The 18,180-nt window shown below is 40.7% G+C and overlaps 1 protein-coding gene and 1 long non-coding RNA gene across 3 annotated transcripts in view; one reads left to right on the top strand and one right to left on the bottom strand.

Moving 5' to 3' along the window:
- Nucleotides 1-5,621: 5,621 nt before the first annotated feature.
- On the bottom strand, nt 5,622-6,944 carry LOC141574231 (uncharacterized). Of its 2 annotated transcripts, none has more exons than XR_012501087.1 (2): nt 6,562-6,944; nt 5,622-6,271 (listed from the first exon to the last, which is right to left on the bottom strand). It is a non-coding gene; the product is annotated as an uncharacterized LOC141574231 (long non-coding RNA). The 2 variants fall into 2 exon arrangements; XR_012501086.1 differs by having other exon boundaries at nt 5,622-6,266.
- Nucleotides 6,945-6,990: 46 nt separating this feature from the next.
- Nucleotides 6,991-18,180, top strand: part of NUDT3 (nudix hydrolase 3) — an 89,250-nt gene continuing 78,060 nt past the window's right edge. Inside the window, exon 1 of the mRNA XM_074348510.1 lies at nt 6,991-7,321. Within this exon, the coding sequence (XP_074204611.1) occupies nt 7,223-7,321 (99 nt within the window). The 5' untranslated portion in view covers nt 6,991-7,222. The remainder of the gene's footprint in view (nt 7,322-18,180) is intronic.

The raw sequence follows: 18,180 nt of genomic DNA, 5'->3' as shown, positions 1-18,180 counted from the left end.
CAGCAATGTTTGAGAGTTCCAGTTACTCAGCATCCTCTTCAGCATTTGCTGCTGTCAGTCCTTTTAACTTCAGCTATCTTAGAGATCTAGTGGTATCTCACTGTAGTTTTAATTTGCATTTCATTGGTTACCAATGATGTTGAACACTTTTTCTTGTGCTTACTGATCATTTGTATATCTCAAACGTGCCTTCTAGACTTGTCTGTTTATTTTCTTAATGTGTCTTTTGATGAGCAGGCTATAATTTTGACAAAATCCAGTTCATCAGGTTTTTCCTTTTATAGTTTGTGCTCTTGCTGGCCTCTAAGAAATTTTTGCCTACTCTGAGGTCACGAAGATATTCTCCAATACTTTCTTCTAGAAGCTTTGTGAGTCTTGGTTTTATGTTTAGGTCTATGATCATCTCAAATTATTTTTTTGTGTATGAAGTGATATAGAAGTCAAAGTTCATTTTTTAACCAACACTTTATTATGAAAATACAGCACTTGTAAAATTCAGTACGGAATTTTATAGTGAACACTTATATTCCCACTACCTAGATTCTACCCTGAATGTTTTAGTAAACTTTATCACCTATCCATTTATGCATCCATTCATATATCCATCCATCAATACATCTTATTTTTAAAATATATTTCCAAATAAATTGCAGACAATGGTACTCTACCCCCTAAATACTTCAGCATGTATATTATTAATTAGAGATCAATATTATTTACACAAGTGTAATACACAAATCTTTAGTGTACTTTCACTGTGTTGTGACACTATGATCGTGTAACGCAAACCTCAGTTAAGATTTAGAATTTTACTATCATTACAGAAACTTCCTTTATTCCTTTTCCCAGTTAATCCTCATCTCTATACCCACAAAGCAACTATCGTTCTGGCTTTTTTTCCCCTTCACCATACATTAGTTCTGCCTATTCTAGGACTTCGTATTGTAGAATTACACAGTATGACTCTTGCGTAAAGGTTTTTTCACTCAGCATAATGTTTTTGAGATTCATCCATGTTGATATGTGTATCATTAGTGTGTCCCTTTGTGGATAAATAACATTCTGTTGTCTAGCTATACTGTAGTTTGTCCATCTATCCTTTTATTGATGGTCACCTGGGCTGTTGGCAATTTTTGGCCTTACGAACGTTCTTATTCAAGTTTTTGTGGATATATATTTTTAATTCCCTCAGGTAAATACCTAGAAGTGGAATTACTGGGTCACAGAATAGTTATATTTTTAACTTTTTGAAAAATTTTCAAACAAGTTTCAAAAGTGGTTGTACCACTTTACATTTCTACCAACAAAGTATGTATGAGAGTTACGGTTGTTCCACATTCTCCCAACATTTGATGTTGTCAGTCTTTTTCATTTCAATATTTAAAAATTTAACCATTCTGGTATAATTCATGTGGTTTAAATTTGTATTTCCCTAATGACTCACAATGATGAACACCTTTAAAGTGTTTATTGGCCATTCCTCATATCTTTTTTTGTGAAGTCTCTATTAGATCTTTCGCTCAATTTTTGAAAAATTAAACTTTATCAGTTATACTTCTATGAAGCTGGAAAAAAAACTGAACACTCAAATTAAACCTTTAATTTTGAGATATTTGTAGATTTACATGCAGTTGTAAGAAATAATACAGAGAGAGCCTGTGCACCTTTTCCCAGTTTCTCCCAGTGGTGTGTTGCAAAACTATATCTTGAAAGTAAAATCTTGCAAAACAATATCACAACCAGGATATTGATATTGATACAGTCAAGATAAAGAATATTTTCATCACCTCAAGGATCCCTCATGTTGCCTTTCGATAGCCACCTCCCACCTCTATACCTGCCTTAACCCTTGGCAACCAAAAATCTGTACTCCATTTCCACAATTTTGTTATTTCATAAATGTTATTTAAGTGGACCCATACAGTGTGCAACGTTTTGGTATTGGCTTTTTTCACTCAGCATAATTCTCTGGAGACCCATCCAGATTGTTTCATGTTTCAATAGTTTATTCCTCTTTATTTCTGAGTAGTATTCCATGGTATGAATGCACCACAGTTTGGTTAGCCATTCACCCACTGAAGGACATCTGAATTGATGCCAGTTTTTGGCTATTACAAGTAAAGCTGCCATAAACACATATGTACACGTTTTTCAGGAAACATAAATCTTTATTTCCCTAGGATAAATGCCCAGGAGTACAATCTTCACCCTTTAGTATTGTTTTTACTTCCATGTATTTTGAAGCTGTTATTAGGTGCTTACATGTTTTTAATTGTTAGGTTTTCTTGATATGCCTCTTTGTCTCTGATGATATTCCACTTCTGAATGAAAAAAATCCTGGTCAGAAGAGAAGGGCTAGAACCTTATAGCAGTAAATATAGTGGCATCGAAGTAGATGAAGGCATGGGCCAAAAATTGTGACTAACCCCAGTGGAAGGGATGAGTAAACATGTTTGACTTCCTGGATCTATTAAAAAATTTCCCCTTAGGCCTGCTGTGGGACTTGAAATATATTTATTAGAGCTTTACCCTACAGGACGTTTAGAAAATTGAACTTTTATAGTAGAATGATGTATTTGTCAGGCCACCAATTATGTAAGGAAGGGTAGCGCCTTCTCAAGAATTATCTCCTTGCCCTCTGTTAAGTATACCATCTAGGATATATGGGCAGTGAAGGAACAAACTACAGATGAGGTCACTTTTCTGAGAGGTGTGGTAGGCAGCTTCTAGTATGGCCCCCAGTGATCCTTGCCTCCTGGTTTTCATGCCTTTGTGTAACCCCCCTCCCACACTGAGTCAGCCAGACTTAAGTGATCAATAGAAAGCCATGGAACTAATAAAAGTGTGACTTTCAAGGCTACGTCATAGAAGGCATTACAGTTCAGTCTTGGAATCTCGTAGTGTTTTCTTTGGGAGGAATCTAGCCACCATGTCGTGAGGATGCTCAAGCAGCCCCATGGAAAAGTCTACAATGGAGAGGTGGACTTTCAACTGGAAGTGGATCCTCCAGCTCCAATCAAGCCTTCAGATGACTGCAGCCCCAGCCAATACCTGACTGCAACCTTATGAGAGACACCAAGCCATTCCAGGATTCTTAACCCACAGAAACCATGAGAAATAAGAAATAATTCATGTTTTAAGCCACTATTTTGTGGGGAGGGGGATTTGTTATGCAGCAATAGGTAACTAATACAAAAGCAAAGATCAGAAACAGAAGATGCTCCTGGGGTCTTGATGGCATGAACAAGGTAGTCCTGGGAGGTGGCAGGAGTGAGAGGCATGTTAAAGAAGCAGGGTGGAGTAAGGATCCTGTGAAAACCAATTTTCTGTATTTTGTTTGCCATTCCATCCAGGCTCTAAAAAGTTGCTGCAGATGATCTCCAAAATGTGTCAATCAGGAGAATGCTGTGTGATCTTCATTCAGAAGTCTGGTATTAGGTGTGTCATATGGAGGTATTCCTATAGACAGGTGAGTCTCATTCCATACTGGACAAGTGATTGAGCACTATAGTAAACAAGTTTTGGAAAGGCAACAGCTATTCTTTCATTAAGATTTTTTTTTTTTTTGAGATGTGTGTGTCAGATCCTGGGGATAACTGCTAGTGAAATAAGCAAGGATGAGTTTGACACAGACTGTGACTTCAAGAAGTTTGAAATGTGAGACTGGCAAGAAAACAATGGCAATACTATGTGACAAATAACCAGGCTAGTAGGAGGCATAGAAGCAGTTAAGGAGGGCTTCCAGGAGGAGGTGACTTTTAACCTGTGTTCTGAAGGATAAATATAATTTGGCCTCTTTCTGGGTGGGAGGAGAGGGACAATGGAGTGTGTGAGCATCTTGGAAAACAAGCCTTCTAGACAACAGAGAAGAATGTTCAGAGACTTGGCAGGTTGTCTAGAGGTTCAAGAACTGTAGGTAGTTCAGAATGACCAGACTATAGGGTAAGCCTGGCAGGGACCAGCTTCTGCGGGGTCTTCTGTCTCCTGGTAGAATTTGGATTTTATCTTCAAATCACTGAGCAGCAACTATAGGTTTTTAATCAAGGCCAAGACTTTTTCAGATCTGCATTTGGGAAGGATTCCTCTTGCGGGTAGATGGGGTTGAAGGGGGCTGGATGGGAGCCAGGAAGACCACAGTTCAAGAAAGAGGGAGAGTCCTAATGAAGTAATGGCAGCAGGCAAAGAGGGAAGGGGCTGGGGTTTGAGGATGTCAAGAGGGCAGAAGCATTGGAGTTTATTATCAATTGGATGGAAGGCAAGATATACCAACCACTCCCAGGTTTCTGATTTAGGCAACTGAGGAGTTACTCTTTAATGTGGTCATAGGCAACATTTCATGTATGTTTTTTCTTGTAGGACTTTCAGAAAAGTATTTAACTGGAAGAATATGGTAATAAGTACAATTACTTTATTAATTTAAATCTAGTGTTTATCCATTATGCTCCAGGAAAGGGTGGAATCCCTTGGTTAATGTTTCCTAAGTGAAAAAAAAATTATTTTCTACTAAGGCAAGGGATCTGGGAGTGATCTAGTGGGTTCTTGCAAGAGGCCCATGAAAGCTGAAGGAATTAGAAACCAACAGGAAACCTCCATCCATCTAGTCAATTAACATTTCCTGAGTTCTTATTTTGGACAAAGCCTTGTATTAGGAGGTGGAGATATCAAGGTAAACCACACAGTGCCTGCCCTCAAGGAGTTGACAGTCTAATTTGCTTATTATCTTTACTCTGGGGTACTGAGACTTGGAATGCCATTTACAATTCTGCTCTCAACCTTAAGAAAGTGGAAGATAGTACAGTCTAGCTGTCTAGCTGCTAGTGTAACTGTACTCACATTTTTCTGGGAAGCCTTTGGCAACAGGTAGCAAGAGCCATAAACGTGTTCCTACTCCTCTTGATCTGCATCTGAAAATTTATCTTGAGGACCTATCTGTGTAAGGGACAAGGATTTGTATACAGGGATGTTTACTGTTGTTCTAATGAAACACAGGACACAACCTAAGCTTCCCACAATGGGGAAATGGTAAAATAATTGATGGTATATCCCTATGCTGGACTATTAGGTAGTAATTAGGAATGACATTTAAAAAAAAAAAAAAGAAAAACCTTAATGACATGGACAAGACCAGAAAAAAAGCAGGATACAAATCTCTACAGAATGTGCTCAAAGAGATACATAATTTAGTTTTTTTTTACTAAAAAAAAAAAAAAACCCACTATGTATTTTGCAAATTTTTGACAATGCTAATGTTACAGTACTTCTACAATCAGAACTTTCAGTGTTATCTTCCTTTCTTTTAAATTAGAGATATAATAGAAGAGGAGAAAGCTAGAAAGACAACCAAAATGATCAGTATTTTGGGAATTCAGTTGCATGAAGATTGACCAAAACTAACTGAAACTGCACATTTATGTGACAAAGGTTTAGTAGAATGCAGTAACATTACAGGCATACCTTGGAGATATTGCTGGTTCAGTTCTAGACCATGCAATAAACAAAGCAAATATCTCAATAAAGCAAGTCACAGGTATTTTTTGGTTTCCTAGTGCATTATGTTTACACTAAACTGTAGTCTATTAAGTGTGTAATAGCATTACGTCTAAAAAAACAACGTATATACCTTAATTTAAAAACACTTTATTGCTAAAGAATGCCAACCATCATCTGAGCCTTCAGTAAGTTGAAGTGAGTAACATCAAAGATCACTGATCATAGGTAACCATAACAAAAGGTAATAATTAAAAAGTTTGAAATATTGTGATAATTACCAAAATGTGACAGAGAGACATGAACTAAGCAAATACGTGGGAAAATGGTGTTGGAAGAATGTTGCTCAATGCAAGGTTGCCACAGACCTTCAATTTGTAAAAAACACAATGCCTGCAAAGTGCAAAAAAGTGAAGTACGTGCCTGTACTTACAATGTATTGAGTGACTACTATGTGCCAGGTGCCAAAATGCGTTTATTATTTCTATTTTACAGGGGTAAATAAATGATATAAAATGAGATTCCAGCCTAGGTTTGTTTGGTTCCAAATCCTGATCTTTTTTGACGATGCTAAATACAAGCAAATTCAAAACGGGTAATAAGTAATTCACAGACAAATCATGCATAGGATTTTCAGCACGTTCAGGGAGTTGTCATGGTACTAGGTTTGGTCTGGGCTGCTGAGAACATTCACAGGTCCCATTTTTCCCTGCTGGAGAGCATCTGGCTGTGTATCTTTCCCTGGAGAGTCTGTTTGACATCCGCAGTATATCCTCCTCCTTCACTGCCAAACATGATAATGTCTTATGATTTGCATCACATCACACACACACACACCCCTTTCTGGCCATCCTGTTTACCTAAAGAGGAAGCATGTGCTACTTTGCACCAATAAAGGAATGTAGAATAAAAATCTGTTCTAGTGGACTGCATGCCCCAGCCCGAAAGACTTCCAGAGCTTCTGGATGTGAATACAATGTGCAACACCCCCGACCCGTTTCCGTGCAGTGCTTAATCCCAGGCATCTCAGGCTGTACCCTGATTAATTTGCGCTGAATTGCATCCCACTTTTACCTCCAGATCTTCCCCCTTTCTCCCCTCTCAGATGAACGCGCAGGGTCAAGGCCCGGGCGGCCTGACCTTGGTTTGTCTTCGGCTGCGCACTCGTGGCGCGACTTTAGGCAAATCCTCGCTTACCCTTCCTCTGCCGAGCGGGTCAACCCTGCAACCGCACCCCTTTCTCCCTGGGCTTCCTCCCGCGCGCCCCAAGGTCCCCACCCCTACGCTACTGGCGTTTCAGCCGCCTTTAGTCGCGCGGCTTTCCCCTTCCAGACGCTCGTTTACGCCGCGCGGACTGGGAGGGCGCGATTCCCGAACGTGGCCTGCGTTGCGAGCGCGCGGCCGTGCTGCAGGCTGGCGGGGCCTTACGCCGCTGACGCAGCGCGCCCAACATGGCGGCGCGGTCGTCGTCGGGAGTGGCGGCGGCAGAGGGGGCGGCGGCCGTGGCGGCGGCGGCGGCGACGGCAGCCGTGACGGCGGCGGCGGCGCGGAGCCTGGGCCGGGGGGAATGAGGCGGCCGCGGCGGGCCAGCGGCTGAGCCGTGTAGCGGAGAAGCGGCTCCCCCTCCCTGCTTCCCTTGGTCGAGCCGGGGGCGCGCGCGCGCGCGGCCGTCCGGAGCGGGCTCCCCACCTTCGACTCCCGCGACCCACACGGCACCCCTACCCGGGCCAGGAGGATGATGAAGCTCAAGTCGAACCAGACCCGCACCTATGACGGCGACGGCTACAAGAAGCGGGCCGCGTGCCTGTGTTTCCGTAGCGAGAGCGAGGAGGAGGTGAGGCGCTGGGCCCGGCGGGCTGCGGGTCCCCGGGTTCGGTGGCCGCTTCGGGCCGAGACGCGGGGGGCGCGGCCGCCAGGGGAGGGTGTGCCCGGGTCCCAGGCTGGGCCTCTCCGCTCGGCCCGAAAGAAGTTCCGACGGAATTTCTGAGGCGAAGAAGAGGGGGAAGGAAAAAGGACGATGGGTGGAGGGGAAGTGGGTCTGAGCGTGGCCGTACGGCACGAGCCAGGCCGACTGGGACGCCAGTCCGCGGCCAGGGCACTTCAGAGCGGGTTGCCTATCATTGGGGAGAGTGGCCGTGGGCAGAAGGCAGTGGGTGGGGAAGAGTGTGGCTTTCGGTCCAGGCTTACCGCTTTGGATCCAGGAAGGGCCGCTCCGCACTTGTCAGCCCAGCACATGTGTGCAGAGGCCGCCGTGCACGAGGCGTGGGCCGTCCCTTTGTGGCAGAGAAAGAGTACACTTCCTTGGCAGGTTTGAGGTTTGCCGAGGGATTATGTGCGTCTGTGAGCCCAAGGTGGGGGCTCTTAGGAAGATTTAGGGCGTTGTACAAAATCCAAAGCCAGTTTATTTTACAACGCGCTGGGTAGCCCTTAGGGTGTAGGCTAAGAAGAAAGAATACTTGATGAGATAATTTTTGTGGGCTGAAAATTTTCATTTTAATTGGGAAGGCCAAAAGCAGTATTTAAGATTCCTACACTGCCCTGTAGGAAGGCCTTTAGGATTAAAATTGTTAGCAAAATAGAAATGCTTAAAATCCGTTTTTGTGGGTTTTTTTGCATAAGGTACTTAAAAAAAATCTCAGCTCCCCAAAGCCGTTTCTCTGGTGATAAAGGGAATTCAGAGAAGGCAAATGTTTTGTAAATCCTCAAAGAATAGCTGCTTTGGAAATTCATAAGATGCCTGTGGGAACGCATTTCTCTCGTGTGCATGGTGGTAAAATGGCAGTTAAACTGGAAACAATGAAGGACAGTGAAATTCAATATGCTGTATTCCGGCAGTCAGTAGTGGGCTATCGTGGCAGGGCTGCAAGTACAGTGCGTCGTGTTGAAATGGATAGAAAAGAACTTGACCCTTTAGTTATGAAAAGAAGCTGTGATGAAAGAGACAGATGGGTTGCCAGGAGTTGCTGTCCAAAGATATTTAGGAGGAAGTGGGAATTTAAATTATTGCCTGGGAAAAAAAAAGTTAATAAAGCCCACTGTAATTGTGCTGTTGAGGGATATTGTGTGTTCCCTTTTAGCAAAACAGTAGGAAACAGGATTTGGAAATGTATACTTTGTGCCCTTGCAAATATTGTAAAAGCCTTCAAAACTGACGCATTGTTAAAGCAGTGCTAAGCAAGGCCATGCTGTAAATTATGTACTTTTTTTGGAATACATACTTGACTAAAGTAAAATTATTGGTGGTGTTTACTGCTCCAGAAGCTTTGTTCTCTTCATTATCATGTCATTTATGGGAAATCAGATGGGATCACAGGCTGTTAACTGGAGGGAAAATGAATTAGCATAATAACATACCTTACTGCAGTACTATGGTTAAATCTGTGAGCACCCCAATTATAAAAAGGGTGGATGGATAATTTACTTGTATGAATGATACAAGACTTTGTTTAAAAAAATCATACTAGAAATTGAGGATATATGACTATCTTGGATAAGTTGGAAACCCTTTATAGATCTTAAGCAAACTAATGAAGACTTGATTTTCCATTTTCTGTTCAAGTTTTATTATGTACTGACATAAGCAGTGTTAATGTTAAAACATTTGACTGATCGTGGAGTTTCCTCTCTTGAATTTCTTTTTAAACATGGGTTAATGAGCAGAAGATTCATGCAGATCTTTAATTACAGATTCAGTAGATGCTACAGCTAAAGCCCTAGGAAGAATAAGAAAATTAATGAAATGGGTGCATTTCAGATTTAAGCTATGTATTAAGAGCCTACTCTAGGTGAGGCATTCTGTAATGTGGGGTTTAAAGCTAAACATCTCTCCCTGCCCCAAAAACTTGAGTAGTTTTTGATTAGAATCCTTAATTGGGAGGGATTTGGGGACCACAGAATAATCTCTAGGGTGCCATTCAACTCTCAGATTATATAATTGTGTTGGAAGGGAAGTAATTTGTTAGTTCCAGGAGAACTTTTATGTTCTCAGTAGTAGTGCCAAAAACTGAAAGTATTAGCTGCCGCACATTGTGGGAATGTGAAATTCAAACTTAATAGGACATTCAGCCCAACTTTATTTTTTAATGGGCACTAATGGCTTTAATCAAAATAGAATAGTTTACAGAATATTATTAGCATTAATACAATAATAATGTAAGTATAACTTGGACCATGATTTGTAAGTATAATTAACCAATGTCAGGAAACATACATACAATGTAAAGAAAAACAGATGGAAAATATTAGCAGATAATGGACCATGACTCAAACCTTCTAACATTCCTTTTTTTTAAGCCCCAGAAAATTTTATTTATAGGCCAGCAGTGATAGCAGCTGAAATACTGATCCAGATTAGAATGTGTGAACATATTCAGCAAGTTTACTGGGCAAGTCTATTGAGCACTCACTGAGTGTCAGGTTCTGTGATACAATTACAAAGGAGACAGACGTGCAGGGAGCTTATCGGCTAGTGGGACAGACCCAACATGATGAAAATGAGTTCCCTTTCCTTCAAACCTCTGGCTGCTTTTCCTGTTGATATACAAGAATCAGTAGCAGGAAAGTCCCCCCACTTAGATGTTTTACTAATTGTTACTGACATTTTGATAAATTAAAATCTTTAAGCTTGGGGCGCTCATGGTAGCTAACGTGACTTGATGTAACAGCTTGATGTACAGTGGGCAGTCTCTTGCCCAGCCTCTGCTCTAACAAACATGATGCACTGCATGCTTGCTGTTACTCTGTGTGTTGCTGGGTCTGACAGGCCCCCACCCATGTGGCCTCTCAACCAATCAAGTGTTTACAAAGAGTCAGTTGTATTTATCTGTATATCTGTTTATGTTCATTGTACTTACTATTGTAATTATACAGTATAACTGAATATGACGTCAGCTGTTGACGTTTGATTTTAAAAAGAATGATTTTGTGAGAAGTATTTCAGATGCTTTGGAATAACTCGATAATTTCAAGTTACTAAAAGAAATTGTTCAATTATATGGATAAGCAAACTACAAAAGATGGAGAGGGAATCTTAAAAGTCTAGAAGGACTCTGCACATAGATTACTTCATGAATGTTTTCAGATTTTTGTTTTTCTTCATAGAAATTAGAACTAGAAAATACAAGTCATGCATGGTAGGTGTGGTATATGAAAGACAACTTGCAGTTCAGCAATAGACCCACATTCAAGACATCATGGATCTACTAACAAAGATTAGCAAATAAATTTACATTTATGTTTTTATTCTACCTTATCTTCCAATTAGCATTTTATCATAAACAGTATAGAAGACTGAAACATTTCTTTGTTTTCTTCTTGCGGGGAGGTAATTAGGTTTAGTTATTTATTTTATTTTTAGAAGTGCTGGGATTGAACCCAGGACCTGGTGTATGCTAAGCATGCACTCTACCACTTGAGCTGTACCTTCCCCTCTTGAACATACTTCTTGAGTAAAATTTTGTTGTACTAAATTGGGTAATATGACGTTCATCTTTGTTGTGTAATTCACCTTGGGCCTTCCTAAAGCACTTCCTTTTCCTGTTTCCCTCATTTCTTTCCTTTCTTGGAGGCTCTGTGATTACAGAATGCGAGTGATACTGGGGGTGGGCTTGCTTGTACTCTGCGTACCCTCCCTGGACTGGGGTTGGGGAGTGTAACACAGGCATTTTTAGACAGTTGAAATATCTATTTAGACAGTTGAAATACTCTCTTAGAAAGGCCAGTGAGGCAGACTATATAGCAGATATCATCACAGTGCCGGGGAAAGTTACGCTGCTCCTGAAGGTCTATGTTTACTCGGAGAAAAGTGAGTATGATAGGAGTGTCTCAGTAAAATTTCCCTGTACATTAAAACTATTTTAAAAAAGAAAAGACAGAACTGCCCTTAAAGGTCTTTGTTTGTTGAGTTTTTCCATCAGGAGGCTTCTCATTTTCTTCTCATTTTCTCAGATCCTTGAGCTCTCTAGGAGGGATGGGAAGATGATGGACATTGAAGACTCTTAGTGAGTGGAGACTCTGGTGGCCTGAGTGTCAGTAAAAATGCCCCAGAGGAGCAGGTAGAAGGACGTCACTACAGGCCACACCTTCCCCCAGGCTCTAGAGAGGGGAGTAAGGCCCAGGTGGCAACCCCAGAGGCAGTAACCATGAATAAGGGCTTCCAGTAGATCCCAGGCTGGCTGTGTGGCTGGGGAGTCTTTTTGTAGCCTGTCTTGGTCATTGTACAGTATTACATTGCTCTAAGAGCACCATGTGTGCGTTGATCCTGTGTGTGTGTGTGTGTGTGTGTGTGTGTGTGTGTGTGTGTATGCGTGTGTATGCTTCCCCTATATAGCTAGTCACTTAGGTGTTTCTCCCATTATCTCCTTTTCTACTTACTTCCTGGGATGTGAATTCTGGTCTGAAATCATACTGCATTCTCCCTACTTTTTTCCCATTCCTTGCCCTAATCTTTTGCTTTTGGATGATTCTCATTTCTCAGTAAATATGTCATTGTGTATCTACTGTGTTAAGCAATCTATATTTTTCTTCAGAGCATAGTACAAAAAGGAAGGGCCCTTGTTCAACAATACATTTGTTTATTCATTCCTTCAGCACATGTTTTCTTGGGGAGGGGGTGATAATTGGGTTTTATTTATTTATTTTTAATGGAGGTACTGGGGATTGAACCCAGGACCTCCTGCATGCTAAGCATGCACTCTACTTGAGCTATACCCTCCCCTCAGCACATGTTTTTTTTGAGAGCCCTGCTATGAACTAACTAGTCTCTGTGCAAGATCCTGGGACTACATGGATAAATGAGACTGTGCTCCCTTATAAAGCCAAACGCTCTGCCCGCTGTGCACTTGTGCCCATCCCCTCCTGCCTACACAGCTACCTCAGCCCGTAATTGTCCTGACTTTCTTGCTTCGTTACCTTTTCTTCTCTACTGTTTTATTCCCAAGTCAAACAGGCTATAATATTTCCCGTCTTAAAAAAAAAAAGCTCCCTTGACTCCATATTCCTTCCAGCTACCATCCCATTTTCTCTCTTCCCTTTCATAGCATAGCTTTTCTTTACTCACTGTCTCCACTTTCCCTCTTCCTATTCCCTCTTGAACTTGCTCGGTTCAGGCACTCGTCTCTACGACTTTTGCTGAAGCCACGTTCCAAGATCCCACAAGTTAGCCACATCCAGTGGCCAGTTCTCAATCCTTATGTTACCCGATCATTCCTTTCTTCTTGAAACACTTTCATCACCTTGTTTCTAGGGCATCTCTCTAGTTCTTCTCTCCCTTTGTGGTACTGTTGTGGTATTCCTCATTTTCCTGACTTCTTTTCATTGCAGCACGAGGGCACAGTCTTTGAAAATTGCCCCCCTCCATCCCAAACACACACTCATACAGTAGGTGATCTTAATAGTTCCATCTCTAAATATGTACAGTATTTTTACTGATTACTTTTGAATATCTGTTTTTAGCCCTGACTTCTCTCTTGAAATCAAAACTAGACTATCCTGTGGTCTACTCAGTATTTCCGTTTGGATATCTGCTAGGCATCTCAAACTTAAAAATGCCCAAACTGAATTCTTAATTCCATCCCAAAGAACAAACAGCAGCAGAAATCTGCTTCTCTTAAAGTTATCCCTCTTTTAGTAAATGATATCTCCATATTACCAGTTGCTCATGTTAGAAACCTTGGAATCATCCTTGACTTCTCCCCTTCTTATACCTACATCTAATATGACAGCAAATCTTGAATAACCTTATTCAACCTTCACTGTGCTATTTTATCCTAACCCATTCTTGCCTTTCACCTGGATTATTGCTGTATCTTCCTAACTGGTCTCCCTGCTTCTGCCATTACTCCTCCAGTCTTCACTGCTACAGCTGATAGTGATTCTCTCTAACACGGAAGCCAGATCATGTCACTCCTCTGCTCCAGTGGTGTTCAGTTTCAGTAAATCCAAAGTCTTAACTATGATCTCTAAGGCTCTGGACAATTTGGTCCCCTGCCATAGCTCTGACCTCATCTCTTACCACTCTCCCTGTTACTCATCCCTCTCTTCCAGCACACTGGCTCTGTGCTGTTTCTCCTCCATATTATCTGCATGGCTCACTCCCTCACTTCAGGTCTTTGTTTAATTTTCACCTTATCAGACAGGTCTTTAATGATCACCCTTATATAAAATAACCCCAGTCCATTGTTATTGTCCACTGTTTGTCTATTGTGCTCTTTTCCTTGACAGCACATATCACCATCAAGACGTATTATGTATCCATTTGTTTATTGTTTGTTTTCTCTCAACTGAATGCAAGCTAGTCCACGAGAATAGGGAGTTTTCTCTCTTTTATCAGTTTTTTTCACTCCTGTGTCCTCAATGCTTAGAATTTAGTAGATGCTTAATATTATTTATTGACTGTGCAAATGACTGAATGAACACAGTCACTACATTCAAGAAGCGTACAGTGTAGTGGAGGAACTGAAAGTAATAAAAACATCCTGAATGCTAGTGTCTACCAATAATATGTTGATAAATATGTTTCAGAGAAGTCTCCCAGCTCTTTCTTTATTTCCAATTTTAGTGACAGGGTGTCTGATGATCTTGAGTATCAGCCCAACAGGAGTATATGTGTATTTGGCTGTAAGTCTTTTCTGAATCTTATTGGATCATCCCATGATGGGACTTTTAGGATTTCTTTCCAATGTTGAACTGAGAGTCTGTGCCATCTTCTAGGATTTGTGTTGGGTAGTTGGTTGATATAGTGATGCCTAATCCTATTGGTACAGTACCTGAGGGAAAAGGATTTTTATGTTGCTGATAGCCTGGAACCTTTATTAGTAAGTAAGTATACCAACAAACTACAGTTGAGTAGTAGATACTGCTTTAATGACTTGTCAATAGTGGTTCATAGTCAACAGTGTATGTCAAATCTGGATTCTAAAGTTTAGTTAATACTGAAGTAGTTAATTTGGGAATGCAGATTGATAGGAATGGTCATACAATTTTCCCGTCATCACTACTTTGTTCTTTATGTAGGGTAAAGTAAAAGAAACATGTAAAGTTTATGTGGGCTGAGTCCTAAAAGCATTTAATTGATGGTGATTAACATATGAAACAGAACAAAGGAACCATCATAGGCAAAAAACAAAACAAAAACAAAAACGTGGATAAAAGAAGAGTAAAGAATTGAATTTGGAAATAAAGTTCAAACTTACAATTTAGTAATAAAACATACACAGCTGAGTTTCTGAGTGAAATCCTCTCTCAACACCCAAGAAAACTTCTTGAATCCAGTTTGAGAATTTCTGCCTTGAAGTAACATGGATGCTTGAGAGTGTTCAGTCTTTTTCCCAGCCTTCTCAAAGCCTTGCTTCCTAACCCTTTGAATAAGAAAAAGTATTCCTTCTTATATTCATTCACTTACTTACTCATTTGTTCTACAAACTTTTATTAAGTGCCTGCTTCCAGGTTGAACATTGTTCTGGGGACACGGTGATGAACAAGGCAGAATGGAAGCCATTGCTCTTGTGAAGCATCTGATACAAACGCTAGGAGACAGTAAATGAGCAAAAATATTAGTGAACTTGATAATTTTTTTTTTTTAGGCACTAGTGGGTGCTGGGTGGGAAATAAATGCATGGTATAACTGAAATGGGAGAGGAGGTCGGCAAATTCTGATTGATACTGAATGGCAAGGTAGAGGAAAGAGCAATTACAGAGGCCCCAAGTGAAGAATGAGCTTGGGAAGCAGGTCAGTACCAGAGGGCAGAGTTGGGGAGTGTGGTGGGAGATGGTTGGGGAGGTGGGAGGAAACCAGATCTTGTGGGGCATTATTACCTTTCCCATTTTCCTGGATCTTCCTTACTCTGTTCTGTAAAGCTAGCCAGCAAACAAAGCAGTAACATCCCATGAAGCCAGCTTCTTTCCTTTGAGTGTGAGGTGTAAAGTGAATAGGATGAATGGTAAGAGTTTATGAGAAAAAGCTGTATTTAAGTAATGTATAGGTGGAGATAAAGGAAGGTACTATAATCTTTTTAAAAGGTTAAGTCTGAAAGGACCCAAAGTAAAGACCCTAAAGTTTCTTTCTACTTTTCTTAGGGTAGTTTACTCAGAAGGACTACTTTGAATAGGAAATATATATATGCACACAGTACAAAATTCAAAAGTTATGAAGAATATGGAGTAAAATGTAAATCTCCTTCCCACCTGTCTTCTCTAGCCATCCTGTTTCTCACCCTAGATGCTTCTTAAAGGGTGTCTGTGTGTGTGTGTGTGTGTAGTGGCTATAGCACACTAGTCAAGTAGTTAGCTTATTATTTTTTTTTATTGAGGTATAGTCAGTTTACAGTGTTGTGTCAGTTTCTGGTGTACAGCATAGTATTTCAGTCATACATATATATATATTCATTTTCATATTCTTTTTCATTATTGGTTACTACAAGATATTGAATATAGTTCTCTATGCAGTATAAATTTGCTATGTATCTTCTTTATATATAGTAGTTAGTATCTGCAAATCCCAAACTCCCTTTTTATCCCTCCCCCACCATCTTTCTCTTTTGGTAACCGTAAGTTTTCTATGTCTGAGTCAGTTTCCATTTTGTAAATAAGTTCATCTGTGTCTTTTTTTTTTTTTTTCAAGATTCCTCATATAAGTGATATCATACAGTATTTTTCTTTCCGGCTTATTTCACTTAGAATGACGATCTCTAGGTCCATCCAAGTTGCTGCAAATGGCATTTTTAATGGCCAAGTAATATTCCATTGTATAAATATACTACAACTGCTTTATGCAGTCAGCTGTCGATGGATATTTAGGTTGTTTCCATGTCTTGGCTATTGTAAATAGTGCTGCTGTGAATGTTGGAGTGCATGTGTCTTTTTGAATTAGAGTTCCCTCTGGATATATGCCCAGGAGTATGATTGCTGGATCATGTGGTATGTCTATTTTTAGTGTTTTGAAGTATCTCCATTCTGTTTTACATAATGGCTGCACCAAACTGCATTCCCACCAACAGTGTAGGAGAGTTCTCTTTTCACACCCTCTCCAACATTTATTGTTTGTGGACTTTTTGATGATGGTCATTCTGACTGATGTGAGGTGATACCTTACTGTAGTTTTGATTTGCATTTCTCCGATAATTAGCGATATTGAGCATTTTTTCATGTGCCTGTTGGCCATTTATATCTCTTTGGAGAATTACTTGTTTAGGTCTTCTGCCCATTTTTGGATTGGATTGGGTTTGTTTGTTTGTTTGTTTATTATTAAGTTGTATGAGCTGTTTTTATATTCTGGAAATTAAGCCCTTGTCAGTCACATCATTTGCAAGTATTTTTTCCCATTCCATAAGTTGTCTTTTTGTTTTGTTTTTATAGTTTTCTTTGCTGTGCAAAAGCTTAAAAAGGTCCCATTTGTTTATTTTTGCTTTTATTTCTGTTGCCTGGGTAGACTGTCCTAGGAGAACATTACTAAGATCTTTGTCAGAGAATGTTTTGCCTATGTTTTCTTCTAGGAGGTTTATAGTGTCTTGTCTTATGTTTAAGTCTTTAAGCTATTTTGAGTTTATTTTTGTATAGGGTGCGAGGGAGCATTCCAACTTCATTGATTTGCATGTGGCTGTCCAGCTTTCCTAACAGCACTTGTTGAAGAGACTAGGTAGTTAGCTTATAAAAGTACCACCGTGCATTGCTAATTAAAGGTTGGAGGCCATTTTTTGTTTAATAGAACAAAAGCTTGCCAATTTTTCCTAGAAGTGTATTTGAACCCATGCTACTTGAGTACCTATGGCTTTTCAATACTTACCTACTTCTACCTCAATACTTCCTTTTATTGAGGTTTGGTTACCTTAAGTGTCAGGGATCCTTCTAGAGTGGGGAACTGCTGGGGATGCAAAGGGGGAGAGAGAGACAGAGCGTGTGTCTAGGATTGATCAGTTCTTGCGAGTCTGGGGATGTGTTGGCAGTGGGCTGTATGTGTTTCAGGAGAGTGCTACCCTGTGGAAACTGCTTGCCTAACTGGCCTTCAAGCCCCTGAAAAGCAGCTCAGCAGTCATCTGGATCAGACTGGTTTTGCTGATTTCTAAACTCTCATTGTTTAGACTACCCAGAGCTGACCTTGTAAGCCAGAGTACATCCCTTCTAAAGGTAATATATGAGCCTAAACCTGGTAGGAAGCTGTTCGCTTTAGCCATATGCCTTTGTCCCCAGCTGTGGAGTGGGGAGCAGGTAGAATTCTGAGTGGAATTGTGGCTTTTCAGCTCCTCCTGAGACAGACTGTGAGATAATAGAAAATATGCATTGATCTCTGTCCCCAGTTCCTGGCACAGAGCTCCTAAAACCCTTGTAATTTCCTCAGTGGTAAGAACACTAGGAGCATATCTTGTTCTAATATTGGTCTTTGACATCTGTTCCTGACACAAGGCTACTGAAATCCTTACAATTTCGTAGGTGATAGGAGTGTCTTTTGTTCTAATGAGGCAGTTCTGGGTGGCTCCTGGATAGCTCCTGGATGAAGACTGATCACTGGAGAGACCAGGGCATGATTAGAAGTTTGGAATTTTCAGCCCTGTGCCCCATTCTCTTGAGGGAGAAGAGCTGAAAATGGAGTTAAGAATTGATCATGCCTATGTAATGAAGCCCCCGTGGGGTTCAGAGACCTTCCAGATGGGCAGACACATCCACACTGGGAGGGTGGTGCACCCCAACTCCATGAGGACA

Source organism: Camelus bactrianus, chromosome 20, assembly GCF_048773025.1.
Source record: "Camelus bactrianus isolate YW-2024 breed Bactrian camel chromosome 20, ASM4877302v1, whole genome shotgun sequence".
Classification (NCBI taxonomy): Eukaryota; Metazoa; Chordata; class Mammalia; order Artiodactyla; family Camelidae; genus Camelus; species Camelus bactrianus.
This window is presented reverse-complemented; position numbering and strand designations above follow the sequence as displayed.